At 38.2% G+C, this 13,769-nt stretch overlaps 2 protein-coding genes across 2 annotated transcripts; both read left to right on the forward strand.

Annotated features, from left to right (window-relative positions):
* Positions 1–634: 634 nt before the first annotated feature.
* On the forward strand, positions 635–1,045 carry LOC108986086. Its single transcript, XM_018958611.1, has one exon. The coding sequence runs from the start codon at positions 635–637 to the stop codon at positions 1,043–1,045; it is 411 nt and encodes a 136-aa protein (XP_018814156.1).
* Positions 1,046–11,509: 10,464 nt separating this feature from the next.
* Positions 11,510–12,809, forward strand: LOC108986087 (uncharacterized mitochondrial protein AtMg00810-like). The gene is made up of 4 exons (XM_018958613.2): positions 11,510–11,562; positions 11,651–11,761; positions 11,863–12,277; positions 12,399–12,809. Exons 1-4 carry the CDS (start codon positions 11,510–11,512, stop codon positions 12,807–12,809), a joined length of 990 nt encoding a protein of 329 aa, XP_018814158.2.
* Positions 12,810–13,769: the final 960 nt, after the last annotated feature.

Here is a 13,769-nt window from a genome sequence, read left to right on the forward strand (position 1 = left end):
TCTTTGTAAACCCACAGGTATCTAAACCTCCAAGGTTTATAGTATGCAGAATTCAAACTTGTCTCTGATACCAACTGTAACGACCCGTTCCCGGAGGTCCGAAGAGTTAGCTCTTCGGGCAGGTTTGGGCACAAAACAAAACACAAAATTCTCATTTCATCTCATCTCATCATTACACATTTTTCAAATCTCCATACAAAATATAATAAATAATTCAACTTTTTCAAATCCCAATCCACTTTTTTCAAATCCCAAAATAATAATAATATTAAAACATAATATTTTAAACTTCAAAATAAAACACAAAATTCTCATCTCACCCCCCAAACCTGCCCTTAATACTTAAAATTAACTTAAATAACACAACTATAAAATCCAGAAAATCCCATAAAATATTAATCCACTTAATCAAACCAAAAATCTAAGTTCCTCCATGACGACAATAAAGAAATCCCCAATAACATAAATTAGAAATTCTCCAAAAACTCAAAAACATCCTCAACTCATCAAATCAAATACCCGAAAAATAAATCAATTTACTAACTATGACTCTCAAGGCCGTGTGAAGCTAAACACGGATGGTAGTAGTCGAGGGAATCCAGGTGAGTCAGGGGCAGGCGGTGTGATTCGAGATATGCATGGGAGGTTGCTGTTAGCATTTGCTAAGAAGCTCGGGTATGGCAATAGCACTTATGTGGAGTTAAGAGCACTGTTAGAAGGTGTCAAACATTGTAAAAAAATGAATTTCAGTGCAGTTGATATAGAAATGGACTCTAAAGTGATTCTGGCATGGTTAGATAAGAACAGATGCGGTAGCTGGTATTTGGAGGATTTTTGGGAGGAATTGCAACTTCTACTCATTGCTATGGATGTTCGGTTTATGCACATTCATAGGGAAGGAAATGCTGCTGCGGATTGGTTAGCTAGAAGGGGAGCAACTGATGGTGATGTGGAATGGCAGAGTATGGGGGAGGTTGCTCCTTTGTTACGGGGTTTGCTTAGAGTTGATAAATGGGGTCTCCCTTCAATCAGGCGGAAGAAATAGTTAAGTTGATCTGTGTGTGTTGTGGGTTGCGGCTGGTTTTCGTTCGTGCTGATTTTTGTTTCGTGGAGGACGAGTTTGGGTTTCTGTCGTGGTTTGTTTTTATAGGCAGTTTTTGAAGTAGCAGGTTTTTGGTTAGGTTAGGTTGGGTCTGCTGTGTTAGGTTGTGTTTTTTGATTTTCGGTTTTGGTTTAGATATAAGGGATGTTTGTAATTCTCGAGTCTCGATTTCGTAACCACGGTTTTCCTCCGCCAAAAGTGAGGTTTTTTTAATAAAATTGGGACGGGGTCACTAATGGACAGGTGGCTTCCGACTCTTCTATAAATAAATAAAAAAAAAAGACTCTCAAATAATCTTTGAACCCTCAGGCACCTATTCCACTACGATCATCACACATTGCTAAACTTTCTACTCTTGTTCTCCAGCTGAACCATCAAAATTATCTGAAAAATATATGGAGATAAGGGGTGAGTTATCAACAACTCAGTAAGCAGAGAACATATATCAGTGTATAAACATGAGCATTTACAGAAATCAGAATGTAGAACAAAACATTTTCATTATCAGAGTTCGGAAGCAGAACATGTTATCAAAATATCAGAGCGAAGATTTAGAAATAATTTCATTCAAAATATTCTTTGGCATAGCATAAATGATTATCATCATCATCAGAACATCATATCAGAACAAAGGCCATGTATAACCCCCGTGGTAGGGTTGTGCATCTGTGGATAGCCAAGCAGAACATAAAACACTCTGTCACCAAGGTGTGCACTCAAAACAGAGACCACTACTCTAACCCGTGGCAGGACCGTATCCACTATTATTACCCATGGTTAGGCCGTATCCACTATTATAACCCGTGGTTGGGCCGTATTCACTATTATTACCCGTGGTTGGGCCGTATCCACTATTGTAACCCGTGCTTAGGCCGTATGCCACTATTATCACCCGTGGCAGGGCCGTAACTGAATAGAGCATAAATAGAATCAAATTCAGAATCAGAGAGTCATGCCAAAGGTTTTCAGAAATCACGTCTTATCCAAACAGAATACTAAACAAAATCTTCAGAACAGAACAAAATCATATCACAACATAATTTATGCACAAAATTTCATATTCGCTCTCTTTTTCAAAGTTTAGAAACAGAATGTCAAAAATAAGCTCATGTCTACACCAGTCATGACAGAAAATACTTTATTCTTAAACAGAATCCCATGAGTAATGCAAAACAAATAACTGAGGTAGTTCAAATTTCTTTTCATAAGAAAACATGCATATTTTCGAAAATGGACCTCAATTCATTTTATTTAATGCAAAGTCTAGCATTGGAACCCTGCTTACCTGAACTTCTTAGCTTTTCGAAAATTTTCTCAACAATGCCGGACAATTATTAATCGTCACCTGTAAGGTAATCACATAAATTTACATAAATTTCCAATCAATCTCGTATTTCGATATTTAAGCCTAAAACTTCTAAAATAATATATTTTTAATTCCTCAAACCCAAAATTCTATTTATTTCTAAAATACCAACATCACTTTCTAAACTCATCAATATCCAACATATTACTCTGACTAAAATATTAAATTCTAACTTATTTATAAGATTCTAACTTATTTACAAATGAGATCTTACTATAATTTATAAAACGAAAATAACCTAACTATATCGAAATCATTATATGTAGATAATCATACTTTTGTTTAAAAAATATTCTTTTACAAGGATTCATAATAAGATTTCGTACTTACTGATCATTCAAAAAAAATTATCAATATTTATTTAATAACCAATTCGATAAAAAATATCAGTCTCTTAATAATACCAGCTTAGCAAAATAAACTCACTTTAGTGCAATCATAAAAATCACATGCAGCCCACATTTCAGTTAAAAAAAATACCAACTTAGTTGATGTTTTAAACATAAAGGGCGAAACAGTAAAAATGCCCTTCTCCTACCAGTTACCCGAGACAACCACAATTCCCTTTTTAAGAAACTGTTATTAACAGCAAAACTAAAATCAGAAGAGGCAAAACGTGAGTGACGGTAGGGACAAACTCACGAGAAAGAAACTCGAGGCATCGACACCGTGGGAGTGCGACAGACGTTGGACAGAGGTGGTGATGACTTTCCTCGACGGCGTCACACGGGAAGACAGGGAGAGAGAGAGAGAGAGAGAGAGAGAGAGAGAGAGAGACGGTGGGGGAATGAGTGAGCGACCGAAAGGAAAGGACCCTCAACCGGAAGTGGCGCGAGCTTACCGTGGGCAAACTGAGGCATCATACGGCGGACTGGGGTGATGAGACGTCCTCCTTGGCTGCTTTTGTGGGGCCACAGCGTGGAGGAGCTTTCGGTGGAAGGTGATTTCAGCGGCTCAAGGTGGCTGAATATGCTCTGTTTTTGGATACCAAAACAGAGCAGTCCGAGGCTTGCAGTAGAGGCTACAGGACGCTAGGCAACAGGTTCGTGTGGCTGGGCTGTGGGCACAGTGGTGAGGTCTGGACAGTTGGTTGCGCGCGGTGGACAACCCAGGTTGCTTCCTCTGATGGTGAAGTCACACGGGAGTTTGTTTTTAAGGAAACAATGCACGGAACAACTACCAAAAGTTTCTCGGGCAGGGCTCGACTGCGACGCCTAGTGGCTGGGAATGGTTCCGAGGAGGAGTTTGGGAGATGGCAGTGATTTACTAAGGAGGGCAGATGCTCTGGGAAAACTGGCAGGCCGAGGTCATGAGAGGAGGGCAGCGGTAGCTTGGCTTCAACATGCATGAGGGATGAGTGTATCAGTGTGTATATATATATGTGATGAGAAAATCCTAGAGAATAAAAGAGACGTGTGTGCGGATGGAAGGGTAAGCCACGTGTGTGCATGCATGCAGTGGGCGATGGAAATAAGCCGTGTGAAAATAATATAGACGGAAAGAGAAGAAAAAAGAAAAAAAACATGCGGGGAGAATAAAAAAAATAAACGTCCAATATCTCCAAATAAAAAAAAAATCACTACTCAAGTCCGTAATATAAAAACCTTAAATATCAAGCTCAAATAAACAAATAAATAAAATCCATAGTCCAACTATACCAATTTTGGGTCCGGGTGTTACATATGTGAAAATGTTACATATTTTTCAAAGGTGAAAAACATTTGTATTCAAAAAATTACCTCTCTCGCAGCTTCAAGTTATAACGAACAAATACTAAATCATTCAAACATTTATGCTCTAATCTATTTCTCTTCTACGAATGAATAAACTCAAATGTGATCCAACTTCTTTTACATCCAGTTGCACCACAACATTGACTTAATACTTGAACTGCAAACTTTTGAAGCGTTGGAACCTCATGACCAATATTAGTCCACCATACAACTATAGCAATAGTGCAATTATAAATTATAAATTAGATGCAAATAAAAAAATAAAGTAAAAAATAAAGTACAAATTCACACTATTTAACAAATGATATTGATAAATGATAATACCTGGATTAATTTTGTCACGTTGGCGGATTGCTAAAAAATATCCAAAATCACCTTCTGCATTCTTATATAATTCATATTGATAAATGATCTTGTCTTGATTATCAAGACCAAGTTCCATCCTTATAACACAAGCCATAAACCCTCTTGCAACATCATTTTTATTTTTAAAGCAAGGGTTATAGTAAATTGCGGGACTGTGAAGCTGCATATCCCACCTAGCATCAATGATCCTGATGAATAGACTGAATACAGTAACTTTGTTATTACATCTCACTTTTATGTTCTCTTTGGCTGTTTCCATTGCATCGTACAAATATCTCATTGTAGGCTTCTCTTCCCCGTCGACAAGTCGTAGAACTCGAACCAAAGGCTCACTAACTTTCACAATAAATTGATATTGAGCCCAAAATTCTCTATCTTCTAGAACAATCTCGGCTATCTCCTTTCTTACGTTGTTTCTAGAATGACTTGATGTAATTCATTTATCACAAGTAAACATTTGTTTAAGCTCTTTCTTAAACAAAAGTAAGCATTGGATGCTTATAAAATTTGTCACAAACCTTGTGACTGCAGGATGACATAAATCACAACCTTTGGTGAATCATTTTCTCATCAAAGCCAAAACCCAAGCATGGTTATAAATGAACTTCGTTATCTTTTTTTTTTTTTTTTCTTTATAGTTTCATCAATACCAGGAAAATGCCTAGGATTAGAAAAATTCTCCAACATCAAGTCTATACAATGAGCTGCACAAAGGGACTAGTAGAAAGAGCCATATTTCTACTATAACTTTTTTCCTGCAGCTTTATAACTTGCATCATTGTCCGTTATGAACTGTACAAGATTCTCAACTCCAACTTCTTGAACTACTTCATCAAAGATTTTAAATAATGTTTCAGAATCTTTTCTAAGAGCTGATGTATTAATAGACTTCAAGAATATTGTACATTTTAGGCAATAAACTAGAAAGTTGATTATTGGTTGTTGCCTCTGGTTTGTCCAACCATCTGCCATTAGTGAACAACCAGTCTCATTCCAAATATTTTTAATTTTTTGCAGATAATTTTAAACCTTATTCACAAAATTCTTTAACAAATTTTCTCTCAACTCATATAAAGAAGGACCCTTAAATCCTGGCCCGATGGAAGCAATGGCATCTATAGCTAGTTGATAAAACTTGGATTGATCTGCATTGAAAGGTAGATTAGCATCATACCACCAGTGTGCTATAACCATCTTTTCTTTGTCAATCATCTTCTTCGAACACATAACACTCTTAATGGAAGGTTAAGACCCAAGAGTTGTTCTTAGAACAAAAAAGCTACTCAATCCCCTCACTGACTTTCCACTTCCACATTCTTTTTCCTTCCCCTTACTTTTTGAATTCTGATAGTATTCCTCAATATTATCATCAATATCATTATCATCAAATGTTAAATCAACATGGTCTCCAATCTCTGAGCTTATTTTTCTTTTCTTTTCTTTACTTTTTTTCATTTCATTAACCAGCTCCTTCATGTGCCATTTCACATCATCAGAGACCTTTTTAAATGTTTCTACATTGCCTGGAATCCTAGTTAGATGATACTTCAATTGAGTGATTCCGCCACCTCTAATTAGTTTATTACATTAGACACATTCAGTATTATTTCTTGCCCCTAGCACTACACGTGCATGGGCCCATGCTGGATCTTCTGATCTTACAGGAGCAAGTGTTGTAGATGTATCACCAGTTGATTGACAACTAGACAATTTTATACTCCTATATAATAATTTATAATTCAACACTTATTCAAATTCAAATTCAAGTGTTCAACACTTAACAGATGCATGTAAAAATAAAACGGTAAAACTATTGGTGATGAGTAGAATATCTTTTTTGGAGAATTTTCTGAGAACTTCATAATTCATATTGTTAAGCAAGCAAGAAAAAGAAAATGATGAAACTTTTGTATGGGCCCTGTTTTCTTTCCTATTGATCATTATTGCTATGTTTAATTAAAATTCCAGATTCCAGAATGCACACAAAGTCTGAAAGTCATGTCCATACAACTAGCTAGGGCTCAAAATAAACTTAACATAATTTATCAAATGGATTCAAAGAATCAAAAATCAAAACACAAATTAACCTATCAACCAATTTCTTCCTGTGGCATTTCGGAAATCAATTATCAAAGTCCAGACATAGGAAATAATCAACAGAGGAATGGAACAAAAATTAGAGGAATATCTGAAAATGCATACGGCATACCTTCAAGAAAATTCAAAAATAATCAGCTTGAGTTGCTGAATTGCTGGTGCGTAGGCCAAAAGAAAAAAGGAAGATGAAAAGAAGTTAAAGTTTGAAGAAGAAACGAAACGAAGAAAAGGAAAAAAGAAAAAAAGTCGGCGAACCAAGAAAAGAAGAAAAAACGAAACGAAGAAAAGAAGATGAAGTTTGAAGTTTGAACTTGAAGTCTGAACCAAGAAGAACTAGAAGTCGGCGAGATCCAAAGCTTCAGACCAAAGAAGGAGAAAGGAAAAAAAAAAAAAGTAAAAAGTAACCCTAAGGCCTAAAGACTTAAATTCCATAAATGCCCCTTACTTTTACTTAAAATTACAAAAATGCCATAGCCCATATATACACTCATAATTTCGGATTTAGTACCTTCGTCCGAAATCCGGCATACCGGCCGAAACACCCCAATACGGCCAGTATTTAGGCCGGTAAGAAACAATAGACTTACCTGTACTAGCTGTGTTATGGAAACGAAATATTTCGACTGTACCTGCCGGTACGGCACGAAATTCAAAAGCTTGGTTTGGGCTACTTAGGCCTAGATGAACCCGATCTAGTTTTCTTAGGTAGGGGATTGTAACGCCCTATTATTTATAAATAATAATATTAGGTTATTAATTATTATGTTGTATGATTTTTTATCTTGGTGATCATATTATATTATACTTAAATTATGTTAATATTATTATTGTATGATCCAAGGCCCAATATGCGACCCATGACCTTGAACTCAAACGTGACCGATTCCACTCGACTCGACTCGACTGCTGGAGGAGTTACACCAAACGTAATGCCTAAAACGTTTAACGTCTACACATCCAGCTGATCGATCGTCATATACATACATCTATTTCTCGCTTTGGATCAGATCAAATAGCTTCCAGTCTCTTCACTCTCACCCTCAAGTCTTCAGGCTACGTTTGGGAAGTGAGAATGCCTGAGAAGTGTTGAGAATGTTTGTGAATAGTTATGAGTAGAGATTTGATTGAGTTTATGGGTCCCATTGAGAGTATTTTGAGTTGTTTGGATGTGTGAAGTATGTTGAGTTATTGACTTTTGGATAGGTAGTTGAAAAATGTGTGGGTCCCATAAATATTATAGTGATTTTATTTTTAATAATAAATATTATAGTGATTTTATTATAGTGATTTTTTAATATTAATAAATATTGTAGTGATTTTATTTTATTTTTATATATAATAGTGATAAATATTATAATGATTTTATTTTTAATTTATATATAATAGTGATAAATATTATAATGATTTTATTTTTATATATATAATAGTGATAAATATTATAGTAATGTTATTTTTTATTTATATATTATAGTGATTTATTTTTTATTTATATTTAATATTGATAAATATTATAGTGATTTTATTTTTTATTTATAGATAATAGTGATAAATATTATTGATTTTTTATTTTTATTTATATATAATAGTTATAAATATTATAGTGATTTTTGGAAAGACTTTGATACGAAAATGGTTCATTGCGTTTGGCATGTGGAGTATTTTCAATAGTACAAAAATACTTAGAAAGTATTGAGATATGTTGGCTACCCAAACGTTATTCTTCCTCTCACTATTGTCACTGTTGTGCATCGTTGGGAATTGTTGCATCAATCGTGACCTATAGGCTGAATCAACCACGCATGAAGAGCAATGTAGTGAGAATCATCGGGAGTTTGCATTGTGTCAACAGTGTGTTTTTCATTGGGAAGTGTCAAGGATACGTTACCTTAATACATTTCCTTAATACTTGGCTTGACATATTGTCCTTAATCTTAGGAGATTCATTTGTACAAATTAATTCTTTCCATTCTTATACACATTGTAATTGACAATATATAGAAGAAATACTGACAACGATTGTGTGTGGTGGTTTTGCTCAAACAATCACATGGTATCGGTAGTCCACTCGGATTAACGTCCCTCGATCCCTCTTGCTTCAATGGCTGCCAAAAACACCTAACCCACCCTTCTCCCTTTCAACACGATGATTCACATGGTGACCATAAAACTATCCTCCTCCACTTACCTCCTATGGAAGAGCCAACTTCTTCCTCTCTTGGAAAGCCAAGAACTACTCGGACATGTGGATGGCACTCTTGCACCTCCACCAGGTTTTGACCCTGTTGGCTCTCAGACGCCAAGCATCAAACACTTGGCATGGAAAAACACTGACCAACGCCTCTTGAGTATCTTGCTCTCCTCTCTCACAAAGGAAGCCATGGTTGAGGTTGTGGGCCTTTCCACCTCACAAAAGGTCTGGTTAGCTCTCGAAAATACCTTCAGTCACCAATCAAAGGCCAAAGAAATTCGTCTCAAGGACGATCTGCAATTGATGAAGCGTGGTACACGATCGGTAACAAAGTATGCTCGGGCCTTCAAGGCTCTTTGCGATCAACTCCATGCCTTTGGCAGACCCCGTTGACGACACTGATAAAGTTCACTGGTTCCTCTGAGGACTGGGTTCAAAATTCACCAATTTCTCCACTACTCAAATGGCTCAAACGCCCCTGCCTTCCTTCACTGATTTGGTCTCCAAGGCTGAAAGTTTTGAGCTTTTTCAAAAGTCTCTCAACTCCTCTGGATCACCACCTGCTGCCTCTTTCACAGCCTCAAATCGTGGCCACCAACGTTCAAATTTCGGGAACTTCAATCGGCATCAATAGGGCCGAAACACCTCTTCCAACCGAGGCAATGGCCGCTCCAACAACGGGCAGGGACGCTGTCCACCGTGCTACCAAATCTGTCGATCGGAAGGGCATTATGCTGATAGATGCAACCAGAGGTATGCACGAGGAGGAGAAGTTGTCGGCAACACAACTCACCTTTAGGGCTTTTAACGCCTCCTACTCTCTTAATGGGCCCAAGCCCAATGATTGGTACTTGGACATAAGGGCTTCGGCCCACATGACACCATACCACTCTCACTTGGATCAAGAAAATACTTATAAGGGTAAGGATCATGTAATTTTCAGGAATGGTGCTTCCCTACCAATTACCCACACTGATACCATCTCTCCTATCCCAACACTTGATTTATTGGATGTATTAGTTGTTCCTCGTCTCACCAAAAATCTCATCTCAATTAGTAAATTAACATATGATTTTCCTCTCTCTATTACATTTACTAATAATCTTTTCTCTATCCAAAATCGTCAAACGAGAAGGGTGGTGGCAACCAATAAAAGAGATGGCAGCTTATATGTGCTGGAGTGCAAAAATTTTGCTTTTATTTCTGTTATTAAAAATAAAGCTCTTCATGCCTCATATGATTTATGGCATGCTCGTCTTAGACATGTGAGCCATTATGTTATTTCCTTTTTAAATAAAAATGGCCATCTCTATCTTACCTCATTATTGCCTTCTCCTTCATTATGTGACACATGTCAAATTACAAAGATTCATCGCTTGCCTTATTCTCGTAATGAACATCGCTCGTCTCATGTGTTGAATCTTATTCATTGCGATATTTGGGGTAGGGCCCCAGTCAAGTCAAATTTGAGATTTATTTATTATGTGTTATTCATTGATGATTATTCTCATTTCACTTGGCTTTATCCTTTGAAATTAAAATATGAATTTTACGACGTTTTTATTAACTTTCAAAAACTCGTGGAAAATCAACATTCCACCTGCATCCAAATTTTTCAAAGTGATGGTGGTGCTGAGTTTACAAGCAATCGCTTCAAAGCGCACCTTAGCACCTCGGGTATTCACCATCAACTCTCTTGCCCATGTACACCAACCCAAAATGGTCGAGCTGAAAGAAAGCACCGACATGTGACAGAAACAGGCCTAGCACTTCTTTTCCATTCCAACCTTTCTCCTCATTTTTGGGTTAACGCCTTCAGCACTGCAGCATACATCATCAACAGTTTGCCCACACCGCTTCTTAGAGGTATGTCTCCCTTTGAGCTTATCTATGGTTCCTCACTAAATTATGAGAATTCTCATTCCTTTAGTTGTCGTGTTTATCCTTGTCTGCGTGATTATATGTCTCACAAATGTTTCCCTAGCAGCATCCCATGCATTTTTCTAGGATACAGCCATTCCCATAAAGGCTTTCGTTGTCTTGATCCCACCACCTTCAAGCTTTCTATCACCCACCATGCCCAATTTGATGAAACCACTTTCCCTCCAGAGATAGCTCCCAAGCTTAGCCCCCTTCCTCTCTCCATTTTTTGAATTTCCTCGAACCAAGTATGCCCCATATCGACCCACCTCCATTGTCTCCTCTGCACCATTCTCCACCTATTACTCCATCAGGATCTGACCCGTGTGTTATTTGTACTAACCCAGTGGATGAGTCTTTGCAGGTTACTGACTCTCTTGCAGGTCCTTCCTCACCTCAAGAGCCTCGACCACCCTCTGTTGCTTCTGATGTTACTTATGCTCCAGCTCCTCCGTTGGGTTCTCATCCCATGCTCACCCGAGCTAAAGCTGGCATTTTCAAGACTTGTCATCTGACGAATCTCATTGTTTTAGGATCCTCTGGACTTCGCTCTGCTCTTCTTACCTCCACTGAGCCTAAAGTATTCAAGTCTACTGCTAAAAATCATGCATGGCTTGCTGCCATGGATGAAGAAGTTCAAGCTTTGCAACATAATCGCACCTGAGTTTTGGTCCCTCGACCTGCTAACACCAATATTGTCGGTTCCAAATTGGTGTCTCGGACCAAATATTTGCCTAATGGATCCATTGAGCACCTCAAGGCTTGTCTTGTGGCCAAAGGCTATACTTAGGTACTGGTCTTGATTACACTAACACTTTCAATCCTATTATTAAGGCTATTACTATTCGTGTTGTGCTCTCTCTTGCTGTCACCAACAGATGGCCTTTCCGCCAACTTGATATGAAGAATGCATTTCTAATGGCACTCTCACTGAAAATGTCTATATGGAATAGCCTCCTGGGTACATTGATTCTCAGTACCCGAATCATGTTTGTCAGTTGAAGAAAACTCTCTATGGCCTCAAACAAGCTCCTCATGCCTGGTTTCAACACTTTAGTTCCCTTCTTCTCACCCTTGGGTTTTCTTGCAGCCGTGCAGACACCTTTCTCTTTGTCTTTCATCAGCAGTCTGACACTATTTATCTGCTCTTGTATGTTGATGATATTATCATTACTGGCAACAACTCTTCTCTTCTTGACAACTTCGATCGCAAGCTCAATTCTGAGTTTGCCAACAAGGATTTGGGCTATCTTAGCTATTTTCTTGATCTGGAAGCTACTTACACTACTGATGGTCTCTTCATCAGTCAGTTGAAATATGCCCAGGATATTCTGACTCGAGCACAGTTACTTGACAGCAAGCCTATTCATACTCCTATGGTCATTTCTCAACCTCTGACTGATGATGATCCTACCCTCTCGGACCCCACTATCTGCAGATCTCTAGTCAGTGCCCTTCAATACTTAACCATCACTCGCCCTGACATTGCTCATGCAGTTAACTCTGTCAGTCAATTTCTGCATGCCCCTACGACATATCACTTTCTTGCTATCAAGTGCATCTTATGTTATGTCAAGGGCACACTCCAATTTGGTCTTACTTTTCGCCCTTCTGCTTCTGCCCTAGTTGCTTACTCTAATGCTGACTAGGCTGGTTTTCTCGATACTCACCATTCCAGGCTACTCTATTTATCTTGGCGATAATCTGGTTTCTTGGAGTGCTAAGAAGCAACCCACTGTTTCCCGTTCAAGCTGTGAGTCTGAGTATCAGGCCCTTGCAACTACTGCAGCTGAACTCCTTTGGTTCACCCATCTACTTCATGATCTCAAGGTTCCCATTTCCCGGAAGCCTATTCTCTTATGTGACAACAAAAGTGCGATCTTCTTAAACTCCAACCCTGTTTCCCATAAACGGGCCAAGCATGTTGAATTAGATTATCATTTTCTTCGGGAACTTGTTGTTGCTGGCAAACTTCACACTCAATATGTGCCCTCTCATCTACAGGTTGTCGACCTCTTCACCAAAAGTGTTTCTTGACCTCTCTTTGAATTCTTTCGTTCCAAGCTTCATGTTCATTCAAATCCGACGCTCAGCTTGCGGCGGGGTGTCAAGGATACGTTACCTTAATACGTTTCCTTAATACTTGGCTTGACATATTGACCTTAATAATTATTTCTATTATTAATTATTTCCATTCTTATACACATTGTAATTGACAATATATAGAAGAAATACTCACCATGATTGTGTGTGGTGGTTTTGCTCAAACATTCACAGGAAGTCATTGCATTCAAGCATCACGAGACCTCATTCCTACGCCGCCCAAGAATCAATAGTAAGCATTTACATTACATTAATATGCATCTCACATGTAACACACAAGGATAATGTCAAGTTTTACTCTTTTCTCGAGAAGCCACCATCAAAGTGAGACAAATATTTATAGGCCTTCACATATTGCGTTTGAACCACCACTAATATTCTTGACCATCACCAATAGCATGTGAACACTCCAGCCACTACACATTCATCCCCAAGTCTACACGCACCACCACAGTAAGTTTTCTCTCATCCTTTCAGATTATAATATTCCCTCCCTTCACATATTGACCCTTAGACAGACCTTAAGATCCTAGATCACTTGGGAGAGAGGAGTGATGCAAGGAAAAATAAAGTAAGTGTTGTGCGTAGGAGCAGAGATACACAAGTAGGAGACCAAGGATTGTTTGTGTTGAGTGATAGGTAAGTTTCGCTTAAAACCGTGTAAGGGTTGGGGGAGGAAAGGTGAGAGAAATTTTAAGTGAGCAAAGTAATAAGCGGCCAGGGTGTTAAGTGACCAAGTGTCAGAGGCGGGCAAAGCGTTAAGTGAGAAAAGTGATAAGTGAGCAGGGTGTTAAGTGAGCAAGTGTTCGGCGATGAAACTGTTAAGCGAACAAAGTGATGGGCGAGCAAAGTGTTGTAACTAGGAAAGAGTTGTAGTCCAAGGAACTTAGACAT

The sequence above is a fragment of the Juglans regia genome, chromosome 10 (genome assembly GCF_001411555.2).
Source record: "Juglans regia cultivar Chandler chromosome 10, Walnut 2.0, whole genome shotgun sequence".
Taxonomy (NCBI): domain Eukaryota; kingdom Viridiplantae; phylum Streptophyta; class Magnoliopsida; order Fagales; family Juglandaceae; genus Juglans; species Juglans regia.

Bases quoted from the DNA above. Each gene is read 5' to 3' on its own strand.
- LOC108986086 (XM_018958611.1), top strand. From the start codon at position 635: ATGCATGGGAGGTTGCTGTTAGCATTTGCTAAGAAGCTCGGGTATGGC.
- LOC108986087 (XM_018958613.2), top strand. From the start codon at position 11,510: ATGGATCCATTGAGCACCTCAAGGCTTGTCTTGTGGCCAAAGGCTATA. The intron at 11,563-11,650 runs GTACTGGTCTTG...TGTCACCAACAG, and splicing joins TGGCCAAAGGCTATACTTAG to ATGGCCTTTCCGCCAACTTG. The intron at 12,278-12,398 runs GTCAGTCAATTT...CTTCTGCCCTAG, and splicing joins TTGCTCATGCAGTTAACTCT to TTGCTTACTCTAATGCTGAC.